The following is a 23,989-nucleotide window of genomic DNA, read 5'->3' as shown; positions in this document are numbered from 1 at the left end:
CTGATACATCAATATCCTCATCTACAAAATGAAGAGGTTAGATTAGAGGAATAAATCTATGACCCTTATTTCTCTGAGAAATGTGCCTTCTTTATGCTTTTTTGTTTGCGTGTTTTTTTTTATTAAAAGCATTTTAAAACAAAAAAAGTCATTTATTTTCATCTATCTTGGTTCAAGGGATATTTCCTGGAAAGAAAAGATTTTATATTTATCAGAATGATATTAAGTTTATAATGTAAAGAATACAGTTATTAGAGAACTATAAACAGGACTACAACAAATATTTTAATCACGATACACCAAATGTAAAGTGTTTTGCAAACCTTAAAATGATATACAAATGTCAGCTATTTTAATTTTATTTTTGTGAACTTAGTATCACTCAAAAAAAATACAAAACCATTTTTTCCCACCTCCATCATCACCACTACTCAATACTTATCAAACCAGATGTTAAGAAAAAAATCTTAAGTTTTATTATACAAACCAAAGGAGAAGGGAATAGTAGAGGGTGAACTCTTTAGACTTAATGTTCAGGTGTCTATGGCAAGAAAAATTAAAATATATGGTATCATCAAAAGGTAATATACCATTTGCTAATGGTTCTACTTAGAAGAGCTTGCTACTAAAACATAAACTTATACCAAGAAAAACTTACTTTTATTCTGTGCTCATCAGTATCTGCAACAGTTGCTACTCTAATAAACACAGGATTTCTTTTATCTACAATTTCAAATTTCATTTTTTTCTGGAATCCATGTGCTGGCTTCTGAAATAATGGAAGATGATTTTTAGTGAAATGTATAAAAAGCAATTAGAAAAGTACAGTATGTTTTACACTAGAAACCCAATACAAAGAAAAAACCTTTTTAAGTCAAAACAACATAAGTGAGTTAGCTATACGATGGGTGCAGATAAATTAGTCAGAATAGGGGAAAATTATATTCTATTCAGGAAATAAAAGGCCTATTTTGTAGAAAAGTCCACAGGAACTCCAAATTAACTGTGAACAATACATTTTGGCAAAAAAACAAAAAAAATGTAAAAACTAGGCCTCTGTGAAAACTGTCTTTTCATTTCTTTAGTGCTTTTAGTATCCAAATTAATCTATTAGCAGCCACTAGAAAACATCTCATTACCAGAGGCAAGACCTACAGAATAAAGAACTTCAGCTCTCTTGGTAAAGGGCCATCTCATTATGGCAGCCAAATTCCACTAATAAATCGATCTCTCTGCAAAAAAGTTAAGAGCTACTGCAGACCAAAGCGTTCAGGGGAGCTGTTGTATATATGCAGGGGCTAAAAGGAAAACTGGAGAAGCAGTCACCTATGGCACGCTTATTAAGCCCCTGAAAGCATCAGCGAGCACACTCCATGGAGAGAATCTCTAGTATCTGTACTGCTCACTCCACACTCCATGTACAGACAAGGCAAGAGCAGTGGATGGTAAGCTGATGCTTATTCTGATCCATCCTGTGTGCTAATGATAAGGTAAATACAGATGTTTTAAATGGTGCTGACAAGTTAAATGACACTGGGAACAAAAGTTTAAAAAAAAAAAAAAAAGGACTTTTCTGGAAAGCAAGAAAACCACTAGGGAAAGGCTGCTTTAATGTGTGATTTGCTAATTAGTTTTGCAAAAAGAGCAGTCAAAGTACCATCCTCAGGAAGTCAAGCTAAATGTTTCATTCTACGTTCATGAACAAAATGTGGCTAATTAAAAATAAAGATGGTATCTGGAGATTTTCCCCAAAAAAAAGTAAGTTCCAAAATATCTCAAGTCAATCAATATCCATTCAACTCTGCCTTACCCCACACCTCCATCTATCTGCCTCTATATCACAAATACATAAATTATCTACATAAATGATTAGTTTCTTAGAAATCTTTTGTAGTTTAGTACATTGTTTAAAAATGTTCTGGTCCTTAATGGGCTAACTTAACCTACCCTAACCAGAACACTCAGTTATCTAGAACAATTAATTCCCTGAGGGTTCTAAAATGCCAGACTGTAATTCTAAACAGTTTTTGTTCTATATGCCACTTATCAGAGATCAGGACTTTAGAGTTCAAATTTCATACAACCTCAACCATATTTTAATATGAATTACTTTCTTCAAAGGCAAGAAAAAGGAAATTAGCCAAAAAAATTTTTTAACTCTTAAAACATCTATCAAAGTCAAGACTAACTTTTATACTTCAATCTACAGGATTTACTATTAAATGAATTCTATAAATAATTCTAATCTAAGTCATATGATTTCCTAGATCTTTAAAGATAAAAATCAAATTAAAAGCTGGCACATGTATAATAAAAATTACACATGAAATTAATCCTGAGGAAAGAAACACAAAAACTACTGCCAAAGTATAAAATTAAAGATAATGATTATAAATCAGAGTAATCAATAAAAGGCTAGATTATGTTCAGTATATTTTAATCTGTTTAAGAAAACAAGATATATGTATATATTCACATATGGAAGTTTTCCATAATTTTAAAAAATTACATTTTAAAGGATACGCATCAATTACTTGGAAAATGTGTTCACGTGGAACACTTAATCCACTGAAAATGCTGAATAGTGAATTATTCTACAAATTATTCTCTCCCTGGACCTCATAACTGATAAAGCTCTATTTTATATTTTACAAGATCAAACACATACTTAAATATGACATTTGGGGGGAAATTTTACTCATTTATAAAAATAGATATCTTTCTCTTATTTCTCTCTCTCTCAGTTTGATATAATTAATTACTAGAGCAATTTTTTAAAATAACATCCTGGCAACTGTAGAATGTTGCCAAGGAACAGTCTATGCCATTTCCTACAGACTAAATAGCCATATTTAAAGAGAGAGAGACAGAGAGAGAGAGAAACAGAGAGAGAGAGAGAGAGAGAGAGAGAGAGAGAGAGAGAGAGAGAGAGAGAGATGCAAATACAAAAACTTGTAACAGATTTTTTTTCCTCCTTTTTTTGAACTATTAGAAAAATAAGGAATTGTTCTTGTAGATGTCCAAGTAAATATTTGTGGCAAGAGGGAAAAAGCAAAGCTATAGTGTTTCTGTATCTTTCTTCTTACAGTAAACATGTTCACTTCCAATCCTAACAGGAGGGAAACATGCATGTCATGCCTTAGTCATTCCTTATATCATCGAGAGAGGCTAGAAATGTACTGTAATAAATAGATTCTGCTGTATTTAATTCAGTAAGTATATTGGAGCAAAAGTATTAAAATAATCAAGTATAGCTCAACTTGCCATATGGCATTTGCATTGAAAATATAGAAAACAGCTCTGATCAAACAAAGATCTCCCATTCTATTTTGAAAAGGCTCCCAGGAAGTCAAGTGAGGACAATATAGAGCTAATGATAGTACCAGTTTACTCCAGGCTGTCATAATGACTTTACGGAAAATAATACAGGTAAAGTTAAAAAAAGCACTTTTCTTATTTTTTATTACTTACCTTTTGCACTCCATATATAAACTATGAATATAGCAGATCAAACTTGATGTAGTACCCTTTCATTTAAAAAAATCACTTTTTAGCTATCTAACAATAAATAAATATCTTTATAAAATTATAAAAAATAAAAATAGCTATCAAACTAATCTAACTTGCATTGAATTCTTTCTTTTAAACATATTTTAAAACAATTCTGAATCACTTTGGGAATTATGGATTCTTTAGTTTAATTTTCAAATATGCAATATTTGAAAACTGTGATTATTTTTCCTTCTTTTCGCTACCTGCTTCTATTTTGGATTCTTTAGAATGATCTATTTTGATTTTTCGTTGGATAAATCTCTCATCTGGAACTAAAATATGATATAATGGCTTAAGAAACTTGTTTAATATTTTATATATTTACGATGGATTTTATTTTTCTTGCCTTCTCCATAGGTGAAAGAGGGAGAAGAAAAAAGGGAAAAACTTGGAACTGAAGATAAAATACAATTGATTTTTTAAAAAAATAACCTAAATTTATTCAGATGATTAAATCAAGGGATAGCTAAGTGGCTCAGTGGATTGAGACCTAGGAGGCCCCAGGTTTAAATCTGACCTCAGACACTTCCTAGCTAGTGACACTTGAGCAAGTCATTGAACTCCTATTGCCTATCCCTTACCACTATTCTGCCTTGGGACCAATACACAGTATAATTCCAAGATAGATGGTAAGGGTTTAATAAAAATAAAAAAAAAAAAAGATAAGTAAGTCAGTGAAAGTACCATACAAGATTTTTTTGATGAATCAAAGAAACATTTTATTCCTAAAAGTGTTCATTTAAATTGAAAAGCAAAAGACTGCTGAGAAAGTGGCTATTTATAACTTTTTAGAATTTATTTAGAAAAACTAAAAATTTGTGCTCACTAATAAAAATTAATAGGACACCATAAAATACAGTCACTTACAACTTTAAAGGCCCTAGCAGGAGCAGGCAAAGAATTGGTTTCTTCCAAGTATTTGTCCCAGGAAAAATGTTTCACATTTGGGTAATCTAGAAAGAAATTAAAAACAAAGAAAAGTCTATAAATAACATTCATATGCTAATATACAAAATGAAGTACTTATTTAAAAGGAATGATTATAATAAGAAAATATTTAATATAATTAGTTTCTTTCCAAGTATTTGTCCTAGGAAAAATTTTTCACATTTGGGTAATCTACAAGAAAATTAAAAACAAAGAAAAATCTATTAACAAAAGCTATATATTAATATACAAAATGAAGTACTACTTCAAAAGGAATGATTATAAGAAGAAAATATTTAATATTATCATTTCTGAACTTTTCACATAATAACCTTTAGGATGGGCCACATACTGGTGCTATACTGGTCATCTACATACAGGCATTCCTTGTTTTATTGTACTTCTCTTTATTGTACTTTGAAAATACTACATTTTTTACAACTTTCTGTGGCAACCCTGCATTGAGCAAGTCTACTGGTACTGTTTTTCCTAAAACATGTGCTCAGCTTGTCTCTGTTTCGCATTTTGGTAATTTTCAAAATATTTCAAACTTTTGCATTATTATATCTGTTATGATGATTTATTACTAGTGATCTTGGTGCTACTATCTTTAATGATTCTGAGGCACCACGAATTATGCCCATGTAAAACAGTAATTTTTTTTTTTGCAAAATTTCATTTAATTAATTAATTTAGAATATTTTTTTCATGGTTCTATGGTTCAAGGTTTTTCCTCCCCTTCAAACCCGCCTCACCCCCATAGCCAACATGTAATTCCACTGGGTTTTTACATGTAGTATTGATCAAGACATATTTCCATATTATTGATATTTGCACTAGAGTGATCATTTAAAGTCTATATCTCCAATCATATCCCCATAAACCTGTGTGTTCAAGCAGTTGTTTTCTTCTGTGTCAAACAGTAAATCTAATTGATAAATGTTAAGTATGTTTTGATTGCTTCCTCCTCTCTCTCTCTGTCTCTGTCTCTCTCTCCCCTTCTCCCTCTCTCCCTCTCTCTCTCTCTCCCTCTCTCTCGCCCCCCACTCTCTCTCTCTCCACCCCCCCCCTTGGGGTTCACTATTCCCTGAGAGACAACAATATTGAAATTAAGCCAATTAATAACCCTGCAATGGTTTCTAAGTGTTCAAGTGAAAGGAAGAGCAAAATTCCTTTTGATTCAGCAAAATTCATTGTTATCTTATTTTAAGAAATTGCCAGAAACCACTCAAACCTTCAGAAGTACCACCCTGATCAGTCAACAGCCATCAACACTGAGGTGAACAAAGAGATTTGCTCCACCAGTAAAAAAGATTATAATTCGGTGAAGGCTTGTTTAGCATTTTTAAGCATAAAGTGTTTTTAATTAAGGTATGTATATTGCGTTTTTAGACATACTACTACAGCACACTTAATAGATCAAAAAATAATGTAAACATAACTTTTATATGCCCTGGGAAACCAAAAATGCACGTGACTCACTTTATTCTGGTGGCCTAGAATTAACCCTGCAATATCATCAAAGATGCCTGTAATGTTAAATGGTTCATTTTCATTCTGACCACCTGATTTTCACTTTCAGAAACATTAAGTTAAGAACATAAAGCTAAATAAAGTTTTGAATTTTTTAAAGAAAAAGCAATTCACATTCATCAATTAATAATATGATGCTTTGTATTATTTAAGTTTTCCTGTCTCTTTTGATGTCTTTATGCAGCTATGTCTTTTCTTCTTAACTAAATTTGAACATCCAGAATGCAGGGGACATTATTCCTATCTCATGTAATACCTGGTCCATAGCATTCAGTAGTATGTCTAAATAATTAAGCCAGCCAAAGATGAACAGACTCCTACCCACTGTCAAAAATCTACAAGACCAGATAGCTGCTCCATTTATGTCAGACTGGCTAACAAAATAGAAAAAGAAAATGATAAATGCTGGAGAGGACATGGAAAAATAGGGACACTAACATACTGTTGGTGGAACTGTGAACTGGTCCAAATATTATGGAAAAATGGATGAACTATGCCCAAAGGGCTACAAAATTTACCCTTTGATCTAGCAATGCAACTATTAGGTTAATATTCCAAAAAAAAAAGTCAAAGAAAAAGATAAGGCTATAGTTGCACAAAAATATTTATAGCAATTATTTTTTGGTGGCAAAGAATGAAAAATCGAGGGGATACCTATCAGATGGGGAATGGCTGATGTGAAGATGGGATTGACTCTCCCCTTGCCTATTTTTTAATTAATCAACCAAAGCTTGAACATCCCTACTTGGCACTAGGTGGGGGAGTTTGCAAGCCACTTAGAGAGCTCCACCCTTTCAACTCAATCAGTCAGAAACTTGTGAATCCTTTGATAAGAGTTTACACCCTAATAGGATGAGAGGTGGAACCTACAACACTGCCTCTCTGGGCAGTGCTAAGCAAATTAAAAGACTGAAGTTGGTCCCTGTAAAATGGAGGAAGGCACAGGAAGTGATGTAAAAAAAGGACTAAAAAAGATGATGAACTTCCTGTCCAAGAGGTCTTCATCCTGAATTTTCGGGTTGAAGGAATTTCATTTCTTTATGTATTTTGTTTCTTATTGTTTTTCTCTTACAATATGCTTTACCACACAGTTAAAAGGGAAATATGTTTTGCATGACTTCACACTATATGTGAAGTCATGATATAACTGATATATCGCTTGCCTTCTAGTGGGTGGGAGAAAGGGAGAAGGTGTAAAGAATAGCATGTGGGAATCAATCATTCAATTCATCAGCATGTATTCTGTAATCTCCCATCACAGGACAAACACTGAGGAAACAAAGACAAAAGCAGAGGCAGTCCTTAACCTCAAAGAACTAGATTGGAATGTGAGGGAAATGCTATGGGTATGTGTCACTAGATCTAGTTAGAAAACTGACCATGGGAGGACTATCTATAAAACAGCCGTAGGACACTAGGAAGAGCAGGGAAAGCCAGCAGACCCAAGGCAGCCCTGGGTCCATCAGAGAGAGAAGGCAAGGAGGAGGGCACTCATTCCAGGCCAGCACAGTCACAGACACTGGCCTGTAGAGCAAGGCCAGAGGACACATCTGGAGAGGGAAGGGGAGGTGGGGAGTGCTCAGTGTCTGAGAAGAGCCTCTCTCTGCCCTTGGAGGTAAAAGGGAGTTCCTAGAGTTTACCCTTGGGGTGGGGCAATATGGTTAGACTGTGCTTTGGGAAAACCTGTTTGGCATTTGTCTGGAGGGTGGATTGGAGAGGGGAAGTCAAGGCAGGAGGATGGTTAAGTAAGGGCCTGGCCCACAGCAGGTCCCCGTGTGAATATTGAGAAAGGGATATTTCTGAGAAATGCAGGGGAGATCAAGAAGGCAGCTAGTTATGTGGAATAAGTATGAATGAGGAGTGAGGACATCACCAAGGCAGAAAACCTGGGGGATGATGGCATGGTTGCATCTCCAACAGAAATAAGAAGGTTCTTGAGCAAGGTGGTTTTGGAGGAAAAGGTGCCCATTGTTCTGGATCGAGGAGCCCAGAATGAGAGCCAGAAGAGGCCAGGTCCAGCCTACCTGTATCACTACATAGGAAAGCACTAGAGCACAGAGAAGGTAAGCGATCAGCCCAGGACCCCGCAGCCACTCAGCAGCTTCACTCTTCCTTTCTCCACGTGTGGTGCTCTCAGCACTAGGGCCATCCAGCTACCTTGAACATGCTGAGTTTGAGATGCCAGGGGACATCCATTTAAGGGCAATGTGGTGATGCCAGTCTAAAGGTCAGGGGAAAGCAGGTCTGGACACACAGATGCAGGCATTCTAGGCAGCAGCCAGGCCAATTCAAGCCTTGGGGGCTGGTGAGACCCCCGTGAGAGAGAGTAAAGGAGAGAAGAAGAGGGATTGGTAAATCCAGGATAGCCAGGCTCAGCTAGGCTTTGGGGAGGGGAAGGTGGCAGGAGGGAAAATATATGTGGGCCTATCCCTACCCTGCCTCTCCTGTGAGGTGAGTCACAGGACACACCTGGGGACACCTCAGAGCATTTTCTGGGCACTTTGCCTTCCTTAATATATGTGCCACCAATTCTAGGTGTAAGCCACCTTGCCAGATATGTGACTGTTATAAATAAATTTAATGAGAAATGGTTCCCTAAGTAACTAAGTGCCCACAGACTCTAAATGACATACTAAAGCAGACAAAATTGAAGGCCCAAGAAAACAACCACTTAGTACAATGGTTCTGGAATGATAGAGCTGAGTAAAAGACTTGGGCCCTATGCCTGATACACGGTGCTGCTGACATTCTGCAGCAGGGCCATGAATGACTCCATGTAGATGAAGCCTAGAAAGGCATTAAATCCAAGCCAAGTAGTTGCTGTGACAAAACTGCAGTTACCATCACACAATCAATGAGAAGCAATAAGAATCAGAGCTACCATTTCCATGGCACTTGCAAGGATCACACAATGCTTTGTCTATGTCCTTGAAAGCGAACCTAAGGCATGTGTGCCAAAGATGACATGCAGACGCCTCTCCTGGGCACATGCAGACCCCTGGCCTGCTTCCAAATGCAGGGGGTGGGGCATTCTAGCCTCTTTTCTCCTGTGGCAGGGGCTGAGCCCTGGGTGTGGCCACTCCCCTCCACCCCACCCCCCATCCCACCCCAAGGCTCCCAGGAGCTGATCAGGTAGTGTAGGCCACTCCCCTCAGATTGGAGATGGATTCTCCTGCACCTGTCACCCAGCAAAGAGTACAAAATCCTTATCCAGCAAATAGAACTGGCAATTCCTGCTTTTTGTAAGCCAAGAACTGACTGGGTCCAGGCCCTCCTAAAGGCAGGGACCTTAATTAAAATAACCCCCTGAGCAAATCTAGAGCAGAGCCCCATTCATCAAGCCCTAAGGGAATGTGCTAATCAGATCCTCCCTAATCCTTTAAAGGAGGATGGAGACACCCCACACCCAGCCCAAAGAGATCAAACCAGCTAACATCTGAAAGGGAGAGTCCCCATCAAGCCATCCCATCCACCCCCTCCCTGTAAAACCAGAAGGACAGAATACATGGGTTTATGTCTCTTGAGTTATCCCTCCCCCCCCAGAAACAGGTGACTGTCTTCTCCTGGGTTTGTGAAGAAAATCCTGTCTCAGTGCCTCAAAGGTTTACCAAATGCCCACTCTAGCCACAGCATTTCACTTTTACTATCTATCCCCAGGCCCATCAGTATAAGTACTTTGCTAAGGGTTGGGGCTGTGACCTTTTTCCTTTAATATGACTCATTCTGTGTAGAAATTGCACTGGGAACCCCGTCAGCTCCAGGAAGGGAATGGCAATATATTCCTCCAATTGTACATACTGGGATCCTAATGGAACATTGGTGGCCACGTCCCTGCACATGGTCAGGGGGTGAGGCACAGTTGAGGGCGGGGCATGCCCTGCAGTTGGGGGCGGGCACTGGCCCCCAGTCTGGAGGTGGGGGATGGAGCATGACACGGGATCCCTAAAAAGTTCCAAAAGGTTGCCCGTCACTGGCCTATATTATCCCATAGGACCCTCACATCAAGTCTATGAGAGACATGTTACTGTTATCTCCATTTTGCAGATGAGGAAGCTAAGGGTAACCTTTCTGGGACCCCAGCAAGAAGCCTGGGGCAGTCAGTCTCCAGGACTCCAAGCAGCACTCTCAGCTAACACCACCAAACTGCTAGATCATGTAGAAAGACAGCAGCACTGTGTGGGCAGCCCACTTTTTCCCAAGGTGAGACTGGGAACTCCTCCAAGAGGCCTGATTTTTGCCTTTCTGGGTATCCACGGCCTTTTGCTTAGTGCCTGGAACACTGTCAGCACATAATAAATGCTTGTTGCCTGGCTTGACTTGGATGGAAAATGAGTGTGTGCTCAAAAGATAAATGGTCATCCACAAGGGCTGAGACCACGATGATGAAAGAACAAAGTATGGTACAATATCAAGAGAGCAGGTAAATTTTTCCCTTAAATAATTTGTTTAAGGAATCTAAAGGGAAAAGAGAGTCTCTATCCAAACTTACAATGACTGATGTATAAGGGACACCCTGGGGCAGGGCGACACAGAGTCTGATGTGGAATAAAGTCCCATAAGAGGGAGGCTTGATTTATATGACTCAGGAAACTGAAGACAATAAGTCATGTTACTGACATATAAATAAATACGATGCAAGTAAAAGAACTGGAAGGGGCCTTAGATGTCATCTTGGCCAACTCGCTCCCCTCATTTTACCAGGAAGGAAACAAAGAACCTAGTTTTCAAAAACACACAGACCTGCGCAGGACACCAAGCATTGTGAGAACAAGGACGGTAGTTACCTAAACTTGTTATTTCTTACATGGAATAGCATAAGTCTTTACAGTAAACACAACATAAAATATTTGCTGTTTGAATAACTGAGATTAAGTGCCTTACGCAAGTTTGCTTAATTCCAAGTCTAATGGCCTTCTTTGATACCTCATCATCCTAATCTCCATACTTCATAAAATTTACTTAATGTGAATTTCATTGCACTGATGCTTTTCAAAACAATTCTTGAAATCTTTTTATTTGTTTCTATTTCTGAATATATATTCTACCACAATTGCACGAAATGAGCTCTCTTGTAATATGGAATTTTTTTAAAGGGGGGGTGCAAGGAAGAGAGTAGGACAGAAAGCAGTTCAACAAACCTAATGGAGATATCAACTAATTCTGTCAGAATATGAAATGTTCCACACCCAGGATTTCCCATCTCTGCAAAGAAGTAAGTGAAGTACATTTTCTTATCTTTTCTACAAGTACAAACCTGATCATTACAATGTCCCAGGGCTGAATTTCATTTTTTTATTTTATCCATTTATATTGTTTTCTTGGTTCAATTTATGACATTATATCAAGATGACATAAATCTTCCCATGATCTCCTGCATTTTTATATTAATCATTTCTTATGGTAAAGTATATTATTCCATCTCATTCCTGTACCAAGGTGTGATGAGTCATTTCCCAATTACAGTCATCTACTTGGTTTCCAATTCTTTTGTTATTACAAGATGTTTCTATGAATATTTTAGTGTATATTTGACCTTTCTTCCTATCTCTGTCCTTTTTTGACCACCTTACAGTGAAACCTCTGGGCCAAAGGGATGACATTAGAGGCCCTTAAAAAAAGAATGACTTAAAAAGTAGCCCCAAGAAATCCAAACTATGAATAACAATATTAAAAAAACCTCTTCAATTAATATACAAATTAAAATAACTGAGATTCTCTCTCACATTCATCAGGATGGCAAAGTTGACTTTAAAAAAAGAAAATTACAAATGTTGGAAGGGCTTTAGGAAAAAATACAAACATGAATGTACTCTTGGTGGGACAGTGAATTAATTCTGACCTTTTGGAAACCAATTTGGAACTTTGCTTAAAAAATTACTTAACTGCAGAAACCCTTTGGTCTAGTAATACCAATATTAAATCTGTACCCCAAAGAGATCAAAGAAGAAAAGGACTCGTATGCACAAAAATAATTATAGCATCTCTTTTTTTTAACTGCAAAGAACTAGAAATTAAGGGTATATTCATCAATTGGAGAATGGCTGAACAAATTATGGTACATGAATGTAATGGAATATTTCTATGACAAAATGATCAAGGTACTTATTTCAGAGACCTGTTGAAAGACCTGTATAAACAGACGCAGAGTTAAGTGAGCAGAATCAGCATAATGTATGCATTAACAATGTTGTAAAGAAAAACAACACTGAAAAACTCAAAACTCTGATCAATGCAACAATCAACTATAATTTCATAGGACCGAATGAATCACTCTAAATCTTGCTTGACTAAGGTGAAGTTTTCAGGGTTTAGTAGGTGCTAGAGGCAACACCTAAACTTTTCTGGCTTTAAGTCTAGCTCTTCATATATTATGCCATATTATTTCAGATATTTATATTGATTATCTATTTATCTTCAGTATTATATCCTTCTTAAAAATTGTATTTGATGCAAATATTTTCTCGAAGTCAGTTTTTTTTTTCCCTTTCTCTAGCAACACTGATTTTACTTGTGGAAAAGCTTTTCAAATTCATATCATCAATATTCTCTTTAAAGGTTTATAATCTCTTCCATTTTTTAAGAATATTCAGAAAGAATGTATAAAGTGTGCTTAAGATGGCACAAACTGATAACATAATTAACTTTTTTTGTATGTTTCCCACTATTAGAAAAAAAAATGTGGGCCAGAGATTCATACAGTACAAGGACACTGGAACTGATAAAAGCTGGAAGAGAAGCAAAAGATACAATTCTAATCCCAGTTCTGGCACTATATACCAAATGACTGAGCAATTTAAGAAGATTTTCTAGCCCTAAATTTCCATATCTACAAAATAAGGGGGGCCAAATAAGAAGAGCTAGTTGGTCCTATTACCATAAGGATTACAGCTATTTAATATTTTTACAAAAGCCTTGAATAAAAGCATTGAAAGTGCATTTATCAAATCTGTTGAAATGACACAAAGTGGAGCTAATGTACAAGGATGAAAATAAAATTTTTATCTTAATATAGCATAATAATGAGCTAATAAGGACACACTCTAAGGATTCAGAGGAAGGTTACCAGAATGGTAAGGGTTAGAGGAACTAGGGAAATTTATGGACAGAAAACAATTCATAAGGATATGATAGCTCTATTTAAGCTTCTGAATAGGTGTCATGGAAGAGATTCTGGACTTGGAACTAGACAATAAGAGAATATTCTTGTTCAGATATGGATTAGAAAAAACCAAACCTGTGTATTCCCTTACAATTTCTTGACTTAGAGATTAGGAAAAAAAGTTTAATCATTTGGTTCATTTGGTTCAGGGAACATTAGTGTTCAAAGGCTGTACCCAAAGGATGGCTAAAAACCCTAGAAAACCAGAAGGATCACAAAAGATTTACTTTGAAAACCACTGGCTGCAGAGAAAAGCACTATCTAACATAGTACACCAGTACTGCTATAGTAAAAATATCCTTAAAAAGAGCTATTACACTCATTTGAGGATACAGGAGCCACAAACATTTTTCTTTTGCTCTTCTGACTATATAGAAATACTTTCCATCTTTCTGATCACAGCTCTTTCAAGTTAAAAAGGTATAGATGTGAAACATATCACTTCATTAACCTCCACTGAACAGTACAAATGACAGAGCATATAAGGAGATGACTTCTGTCACCTTGAGTCTTGTTCTCTCTTGTCTAGAGCAGTTCTATTACTGTGAAGATAAGTATCTGAGAGCTTTAGGATTATAATTCAAGCCTCAGCACAAGCTTGCAATTGTGATTCTCTTAATTTCTCTTGAAATTAGGACTCCATAATTAAGATAAAACCATAGTGACCACTTAATGGTTTAACTAATCCAGGCTGGTTCTTTGAGATTAGATATCTTTATATTCCAGATGATGAAGAAATTTTAAGTGGCAAATTGTTCTTTCTATATTTAAAATATTACCTAGAAGCAGATTAAACTTGTTTTCTTTGACCCCAGAGTGCAGAACCAAGAGCAATGTGTGCAAGTGGCAGAAGAAAATTTAGGCATGATTATCAGGAAGAATTGCCTAACAATCAAGGGAAAGGGCTGCTTATGAGATGGTGGGTTCTTTTTTCACTTAGAAAAATAAATTAGATATTTTGACATTTAAAGATAAAGAAAAGCATGAAAACAAATGGGCACAATAAATAATTCTAAAAAGGCCAATGTTGCAAGATTTAGTACGTACCACATTAAAGAAGTGAAAGAACTGTAATATGATATTCTGAGATAAAAAGAGCTGGGATTATAACCTAGAATAATTTATCCCAACAAAACTGAGTGTTAGCCTACAAAAAAATAGATATTTAATGAAAGAAAAGACTTTCCAGTATTCTTGATAAAAAGACCAAAGGTGAATTGAAAATTGAACTTTCAAATACAAGGCTCGAAAGAAGCATAAAAAGGTAAACATGAAAAAAAGAAATAATAAGCAATCAGAGTTAAAGTGTTTACCTCTCTACATGGGATGACTCATGTAACTTCTAAAAATTTTATCATTATTAGGGCAGTTCAAAGATTTTATGGAGAAAAAGGGCACATGAGTAAATTGATATGTTGAACTGATATAAAAATTTGAGAAAGAGGAATGCCCTGGGAGAAAAGGAAAGAGAGTGTAAGAATAGGGAAAATTATCTTACATAAAAGTGGTACATAAAGCAAAGCTTTCATAGAAGATGAAATCATGGGAATGAGGAGGTGGGCATCACTTGAACCTCATTTGGTTCAAAGTTCAAAGAATGGAAAAAAGTTTCTCTGTCTCTGTCTCTCTCTGTGTTTCTGTCTGTCTGTCTGTCTGTCTGTCTGTCTGTCTGTCTCTCTCGACTAGTGATAGCAATTTATCCCATCCTACAGGCAAGTAAAAGGGGTAGAGAATAAGAAAAAGTGGGGATGATAAAAGAGAGGAAATATAAAAGGAGGCAGTTTTCAGGAGCAAAGCTAACTTTAGAGGAGGGAAAGGATAAACAGAAGAAAATAGGAGAAAATAGAAAATAAGATAGAAGGGAATGCATAGTTACTAATCAAACCTTTGAATGTGAATAATATAAGCAAACTCATAAAACTAAACCAAAGAGCCAAATGAATTAGAACCAGAATTCAACAATATATTGTTTGTAAGAAATACATTTGAAACAAAGACATGCAGAGAATTGAAAAGAGGGTGGACCAGAATGTATTATGCTTCAGCTAACATAAAAAGGCATATGTTAACTATCATGACCTCAGAGAAAGCAAAAGCAAAAACAAAACTAATACAAAGGATTATATAATTAAAGAAACTACATCTGGCTAAAAGGCAGTCACATATTTTGGGAAGATGGCGGTTTAGATAGAGCAAAACTTTAGACCTCCATACCCTTCCAAACCAAGATAAAAAACAAAGTGCTTTGAGGGGAAAGAAAACCAAATATAACAACAGGAAAGAGCTGGGGGATCCTACTGAGGTATGCCAAGAAAAAGGCCTGAAATCTTGAACTGCTGGGTTTGAGGGTAAGGAAAAAGGAATTTCAGGACCCCTCCACAATGTGCTGTGCTGAGTCTCCAATGACTCCTGGAATCTCTGGGTGAACAAATGCACTAGTCCAGAGAGATGGCCTTGCTGGCTCCTGGGTCCAAGCACTGAACACAGACACAGGGAGGTGTCTAGAGGAGAAACACAGAGAGGTAATCTAGACACAGGGAAAATGGTCCATCTTCCCCCTCCCCACTTCTCTCTAGGTTTTAGCCTCAGGGCCCATCAAGCTCTATGGATCAACCCTGCCTTGGCTTAATCCCGTCAATAAGACAAATAAGAAGTCTTCAGAGGGCAGGGAAACTCCAACACCCCTCCCCCACAGACTACAGAGAAAGTAGCTACAAACTTCTGTTGCTAACTAGGGAAGATCTTACATCAAAGCTCATTAAGACCATCTGCTTAACCTAATCTACCAGCAGAGCAGAGAAAGTATAAGAGGGAAAGAAGGAAAAATTATGAGTAAACAACAGAAAAAGAAAAAAGAAATTAAAATGGAAAGCTTCTTTCCAGGAAGTAAACAAAGAGCAAATGAAATAGAAGATCAAGGAACTCCAAACAAAACCAAAGAAAATCCAGCAAACTGGACAAAGGCTTTGGAAGATCTCAAAATTCAATTAACTCAAGAACTTAAAATTCAATTAATTGAAGAACTCAAAAAACAGTCAAAAGAAGCTGAAGACAACTGGAAAAAGGAAATACATAAACTAAAGTAAGAAACTACTGTCTTGAAAGCCAAAATTGATGATCTTGAAAATGAAGCAAAGAAGGTGAAAGATGATCTACAAAGAAAATCAGACCAGAAAGAGAAGGATGACCAAAAAGCCAGGGATGAAATTCAGTGTTTAAAAATTAGAATTCAACAACTAGAAGCAAATGACATCACAAGGCAGCAAGAATCTATAAAACAAAATCAAAAGAATGAAAAATTTGAGGAAAATATTAAACATCTCATTGGGAAAACCTCAGATCTGGAAAACAGATCTCAAAGAGACAATTTAAGAATTATTGCTCTACCATAATGGTTCCCAAATTTTTTGGTCTACTGCCTCCTTTCCAGAAAAAAATATTATTTAGCCCCCTGGAAATTAATTTTTTAAAAATTTTAATAGCAATTAATAGGTAAGATAAATGAGACTGTGGCCACTACCACCCCCCTGCATCATTGTAGCACTCTCCAGGAGGCGGTAGCACCCACTTTAGAAATCACTAGTCTACCAGAACATCATGACAAAAAGAAAAGCCTGAACATCATCCTACAGGAAATTATGCAAGAAAACTGCCTCAACATTTTCAAACAAGAGGGAATAGTGGAAATTGAAAGAATCCACATTTCACCTCCTACATTTAGTCCACAACTGACAACTCCCAGGAATATTATAGCCAAATTCAAAAAGTACCAGACCAAGGAAAAAATATTACAACTTGCTAAGAAGAAGTCATTCAGGGAATCACAGTTAGAATAACACAGGATTGGGCTGCATTTACATTGAATTAGAGATCATAAAAATTAAAGGAGAAATTAATAAAATTGAAAGTAAAAGAACTATTGAATTAATAAATAAGACTAGAAGCTAATACTTTGAAAAAACAAATAAAATTGACAAAGTACTGGTAAATCTAATTTAAAAAAAAGGAAAGATGAAAACCAAATTAACAGTATCAAAGATGAAAAGGGAGGCCTCACCTCCAATGAGGAGGAAATTAAGGAAATCGTTAAAAAATATTCTGCCCAATTATATGGCAATAAATATAGCAATCTAGGTGATATGGATGAATATTTACAAAAATATAAATTGCCTAGATTAACAGCAGAAGAAAAAGAATATTTAAATAATCCAATATCAGAAAAAGAAATTGAACAAACCATCAAACAACTCCCTAAGAAAAAATCCCCAGGGCCTGATGGATTCACAAGTGAATTATGTCAAACATCCAAAGAACAACTAATCCTAATACTATACAAATTATTTGACATAATAAGCAAAGAAGGAGTTCTACCAATTCCTTTCATGACACAAATATGGTACTGATTCCAAAGCCAGGTAGATCAAAAACAGAGAAAGAAAACTACAGACCAATCTCTTTAATGAATGTAGATGCAAAAATCTTAAGTAGAATACTAGCAAAAAGACTCCAGCAAGTGATCATGAGAGTTATTCATCATGATCAGGTGGGATTTATACCAGGAATGCAAGGATGGTTCAACATTAGGAAAACCATCCACATAATTGACCATATCAACAGTCTAACAAACAAAAATCACATGATTATCTCAATAGATGCTGAAAAAGCCTTTGACAAAATACAGCACCCATTCCTATTGAAAACACTGAAAAGTATAGGAATAGAAGGACCTTTCCTAAAAGTAATAAACAGTATATACCTAAAACCATCAACAAGCATCCTATGCAATCAGGATAAATTAGAAGCCTTTCCAGTAAGATCAGGAGTGAAATAAGGATGCCCATTATCACCTCTATTATTCAACATTGTACTAGAAACACTAGCAGAGGCAATTAGAGAAGAAAAAGAAATTGAAGGTATTAAAATAGGCAATAAGGAGACCAAGCTATCACTCTTTGCAGATGATATAATGGCCTACTTAAAAAATCCTAGAGAGAGAAAGAAAACTACAGATGAATCTCCCTAATGAACACAGATGCAAAAATCTTAAATAGAATACTAGCAAAGAGACTACAGCAAGTAATTAAGAAGATCATCCACCATGATCAGGTGGGATTTATACCAGGAATGCAAGGATGGTTCAACATTAGGAAAACCATCCACATAATTGACCATATCAACAGTCTAACAAACAAAAATCAGATGACTATCTCAATAGATGCTGAAAAAGCCTTTGACAAAATACAACACCCATTCCTATGGAAAACCTTGGAAAGTATAGGAATAGAAGGACCTTTCCTAAAAGTAATAAACAGTATATACCTAAAACCATCAACAAGCATCCTATGCAATGGGGATAAATTAGAAGCCTTCCCAATAAGATGAGGAGTGAAACAAGGATGCCCATTATCACCTCTATTATTTAACATTGTACTAGAAACACTAGCAGTAGCAATTAGAGAAGAAAAAGAAATTGAAGGTATCAAAATAGGCAATGTGAGGAGACTAAGCTATCACTCTTTGCAGATGATACGATGGTCTACTTAAAAAATCCTAGAGAATCAACTAAGAAGCTTGTAGAAATAATCAACAACTTTAGCAAAGTTGCAGGATACAAAATAAATGCACATAAATTATTAGCATTTCTATACATTTCCAATACATTAGAAAGCAGCAAGAGGTAGAAAGAGAAACACCATTTAAAATCACCCTAGACAATATAAAATACTTGGGAATCAATCTACCAAAACAAACACAGCAATTATACGAAAACAACTACAAAACACATTCCAAACAAATATAACTGGATCTAAACAATTGGAAAGCTATTGGTTGCTCATGGGTAGGATGAGCTAACGTAATAAAAATGACCATTCTACCCAAATTAATTTACCTATTTAGCACCATACCTATCAAACCACCAAAAACCTTCTACACTGAATTAGAAAAAAACTATAAAAATTTCATTTGGAATAACAAAAGATCAAGAATATCAAGGGAAATAATGAAAAAAATGTGAAGAAAGGGGGCCTAGCAGTACCAGATATTAAACTATACTATAAAGCAGCAGTCATCAAAACAATATGGTACTGGCTAAGAGACAGAGAGGAGGATCAATGGAATAGACTTGGGGTTAATGACATCAGCAAGACAGTGTATGATAAACCCAAAGAGCCCAACTTTTGGGACATGAATCCACTATTTGACAAAAACTGCTGGGAAATTTGGAAAACAATATGGGAGAGATTAGGTTTAGATCAACATCTCAACATCTCACACCCTACACCAAGATAAATTCAGAATGGGTGAATGACTTGAATATAAAGAGGGAAACTATAAATAAGTTAAGTGAACACAGAATAGTATACTTGTCAGATCTCTGGGAAAAGAAAGATTTTAAAACCAAGCAAGAGTTTGAGAAAATTACAAAATGTAAATTAAATGGTTTTGATTATATTAAACTAAAAAGCTTTTGTACAAACAAAAACAATGTAGTCAAAATCAGAAGGGAAACAACAAATTGGGAAAAAAATCTTTATAACAAAAAACTCTGACAGGGGTCTAATTACTCAAATATACAAGGAGTTAAATCAATTGTATAAAAAATCAAGCCATTCCCCAATTGATAAATGGGCAAGAGACATGAATAGGCAATTTTCAGGTAAAGAAATCAAAAATATCAATAAGCACATGAGAAAGTGTTCTAAATCTCTAATAATTAGAGAAATGCAAATCAAAACAACTCTGAGGTAGCACCTCACACCTAGCAGATTGGCTAAAATGATAGCAGGGGAGAGTAATGAATGTTGAAGGGGATGTGGCAAAATTGGGACATTAATGAATTGCTGGTGGAGTTATGAACTGATCCAACCATTCTGCCTGGCAATTTGGAACTAAGCCCAAAGAGCTCTAAAAGACTGACTGCCCTTCAATCCAGCCATAGCATTGCTGGCTTTGAACCCCAAAGAGATAGATAAACAGATGTACAAAAATATTTATATCTGCACTTTTTGTGGTGGCAAAAAACTGGAAAATGAGGGCATGCCCTTCAATTGGGGAATGGCTGAACAAATTGTGGTATATGTTGATGATGGAATACTATTGTGCTCAAAGGAATAATAAACTGGAGGAATTCCATGTGAATTGGAAAGACCTCCAGGAACTAATGCAGAGTGAAAGGAGCAGAACCAGAAGAACATTGTACACAGAGACTGATATACTGTGGTAAAATCGAATGTAATGGACTTCTGTACTAGCAGCAATGCAATGACCCAGGACAATTAAGAGGGATTTATGGAAAAGAACCCTCCCCACATTCAGAGGAAGAACTACAGGAGTGGAAACACAGAAGAAAAATAAGTGCTTGAACACATGGGTTGATGCAGACATGGTTGGGGATGTGACACTAAAGGACCCTACAAATGCAACTATCAATAATATGTCAATAAGTCTTGATTGATCACACATGTTAAAACCAGTGGAAATGTGCTTTGGATATGGTGGGGGTGTTAAGGGGAAAGTAAAAACAAGAATCATGTAAACATGGAAAATTTTTCTAAAAAAATAACATATTAAAAAAATAATAAAAAAAATAAAACTAAGAACAAGCATTTTCTGTAATGGAGATAAGCTTCAAACCTTCCCAGTAAGATTAGGAATGAAGTAAGGATGCCCATTATCACCACTATTACTCATCACTGTACTAAAAATGCTAGTTATAACAATTAGATAAGAAAAAGAAAATGAAGGAATAAAAATAGGCATTGAGGAAATAAACTATTTCTCTCTGAAGATAATGTGATGATACATTTAAAGAACTTTAGAAAATAAACTAAAAAACCTAGTTAAAGCAATTAACAACTTCAGCAAAGTTGCAAGTTACAAAATAAATACACATAAATCATCAACTTTTCTACATACTACCAATAAAACCTAGCAACAAGAGATAGAGAAATGTCATTTAAAATAATTGCAGACAACATAAAATACTTGGGAGTCTACCTGCCGAGACAAATCCAGGGATAATATGAACACAATTACAAAATGCTTTTCACACAAAAAAGACAGATCTAAACAATTAGAGACATAATAATTGCTTCTGGGTAGATTGACCCGGGGAAAGCTAAATGGTGTGGAAGGAATGCTGGGTCTAAAGTCAGGAAGACTTCTCTTCCTCAGTTCAAATTTAGCCTCAGACACTAACTCTGTGACTCTGGGCAAATCGCTCAACCCTGTTTGCCTGTTTCCTCATTTGTAAAATGAGCTAGAGAAAGGAATGTCAATCTATTCCAATATCGTTACCATGCAAATCCCAAATGGGGTCAAAGAAGAATCAGAAACAACTAAACAATAAACAAGCACCCCCAATCCAATATAATAAAAATGACAATTCTACAGTTAATTTACTTATTTGATGCCATACTAAACAGACTACGAAAGAATTGTTTTATATAACTAGAAAAAAGTCATAACAAAATTCATGTGGAAGAACAAAAGTGTCAAAAATATCAAGAGAATCAATGGAAAAAAATGTGAAGGAAGACAGACTAGCAGGTCCAGATTTCAAAATATATTAAAGTGTTAATTATAAAAACTATCTAGTCCTAGCTAAGAAACAAAGTGGTAGATCAGTAGAATAGATTAGATAACACAAAATATGATAGTAAATAACCTTAGTAATCTAATGTTTGATAAAGCCCAAAGATCAAAACTTTTGGGGTAAGAACTCACCATTTGACAAAAATTGCTGGGAAAACTAGAAAGCAATTTGGCAGAAACTACACATAGACAAACATCTCACTCTTCATATCAATATAGATCAAGATCCAATAAATGGTTGAGTGATTTAGCTATAAAGGATAATATTGTCATTAAACTGGGGAGGGGCATGGAAACATGTACCTGTCAGATCTATTGATCATCTCAGCTTTAATCATATCTTTATCTTTAATCACACATTTCTTTAAAGACATTTGTACCTATGATAAATTAGTCTTTCTGAAAAATTATTATAAATTTTGTTTTTAGGATGTTATTTGATGCTTGCTGCATTCAGCAACTCCTGATTCTTTTCTTGAAGAAAACATTCTTAAAAGTATAGGTATACAGTAATGTCTTCAGTCTCTCTCATTCTTTATTCCTAAACAATATTTTCATTGTTTCTCCATCTTTCCTACTGCCAGCCTGTGCACCGAATTCACCAAATATTAATTTGGAATCCTTTCAATTTTTTCATAGAAATTCTCTATTTCCTCATCTACAATGGATAAGTTATAAGTGGCAATTATATTATTGCAAAAAAAATTTTAATATATCTGTATATGACACAGGACATTTATAAACATCTAAGAGCTGGGTGATTCTTAGCACTTTCGACTCTCTTTTATATCATTCTGACACCATCAATGCAGAAGACAAAGAGAGCTGTAAACAATTGGGGGCACCATTTGGCATTTGTCTTTGTTTCATAAGTTTCCACAGCCAAAGAATTCAATACTCGGTGGCCAGCATGTTGTTGATAAGTGTCTATGTCCTTAGCTAGGCTAGTCCTTGGGAAGCAGACAGAGACATAATCTGCTGATGGGACTCAAGGTCTTTCCAGAATGCTAGAGTTCACAAGAATTTGTTCTTTACTGGAACACTGGAGTAGGCCTGGAAGAGGACATTATTAATGATGATAGTTTATAAATAGGATTCCCTGTTTTAGGCAGTGCTGTTATCATTATTCCCATTTTTATAAATGAACAAAATATGTTTCTGGGAATGTAAATGATTTGCTCTATGATCATACTGCTGGTCTGAAGTGGGTCATTCAAATCCAAGTCTCCTGACTCATGTCAAGCACTATGTACGTTATGTAAGGAAGTAAGAATAAATGTGAAGGCAAGAGGCTAAAACATCAATGCTGAGTTGGGAAAAGGTAGTTCCAGTCTTTGAGTGGGGAGTCTTTTCCAGCAGGAAGAGCTCTCACTTTTTATTCCCTCACAGCATCCAAGTGTAAGGTCATTACAATTTGGAGCCTGTATTAAGTATGAAATATATGAAGAGTTAAAGGAGGAAAAGGGGTGCCTGCTTCCTGCTCTTAGTCCTCCTATGGTACTCATCTCTCTTCCAAGATAATGCCTTCCCTCATGATTTCATCAGAGCCCAAAACAAGTCATTAGATACATGATGTTAACTAAATGTCTAACTGATCCTTAATGCATATGCCCTTCTCTACATATAAATTTTAAATTCTGTGATGATATACCTTTCTATCCTCAACTATTAATATAGTACTTTGATAATGATGTTACAGAACCTTTAACTTTTTGACTTGCCATATTCAAACAAATTATCACCTAGATACTATTTTGACATTTTTAGGTACTTTACTAAATGAAAAAAAGAAAAAGAAAATTACAAATCCAAAGGGCTAATTACGTTAAAATATTGCCTTGAAAATATATGAAATCTTCATGACTTAAGGGCATATGCTAACATCAGATAATATGAAGCTGAATTAATGAAGGTAGAGTTAAATAAAATCTAAACTCAGCATTTCACAGAACAAGAAACAGGTTAAATAAAAAAAGTTAAAGAGAAAAAAATTATTTATCCTAGAATTACTTTTTTTTAAAAAAATATACCTGTGTTGAAAAAAATAGATAATGGGCATATTTATGCGTTTCATGTAGAATTTTATAAGTACCTCCATGATTAGTATTATTAGAGTTTTCAAAGTCAGATTTTAAGCATACAAATGGATAGACTATTTTGGAACATTAGGATGACATTCCTTCCCAGATTCCAAACCTTTACCGACTAATCAACTAGAACCAT

General features: G+C 35.5%; 1 protein-coding gene across 1 annotated transcript in view; it reads right to left on the bottom strand.

Annotated features, from left to right (window-relative positions):
- L3MBTL3 (L3MBTL histone methyl-lysine binding protein 3) overlaps nucleotides 1–23,989 on the bottom strand; it is a 165,014-nt gene that overhangs the window by 68,601 nt on the left and 72,424 nt on the right. The window contains exons 14-15 of the mRNA XM_044675430.1: nucleotides 4,420–4,505; nucleotides 659–769 (exon numbers count right to left, since the gene is read on the bottom strand). Coding sequence (XP_044531365.1) covers nucleotides 659–769; nucleotides 4,420–4,505 — 197 coding nt within the window. The remainder of the gene's footprint in view (nucleotides 1–658; nucleotides 770–4,419; nucleotides 4,506–23,989) is intronic.

Source organism: Gracilinanus agilis, chromosome 4 (genome assembly GCF_016433145.1).
Source record: "Gracilinanus agilis isolate LMUSP501 chromosome 4, AgileGrace, whole genome shotgun sequence".
NCBI lineage: Eukaryota > Metazoa > Chordata > Mammalia > Didelphimorphia > Didelphidae > Gracilinanus > Gracilinanus agilis.
This window is presented reverse-complemented; position numbering and strand designations above follow the sequence as displayed.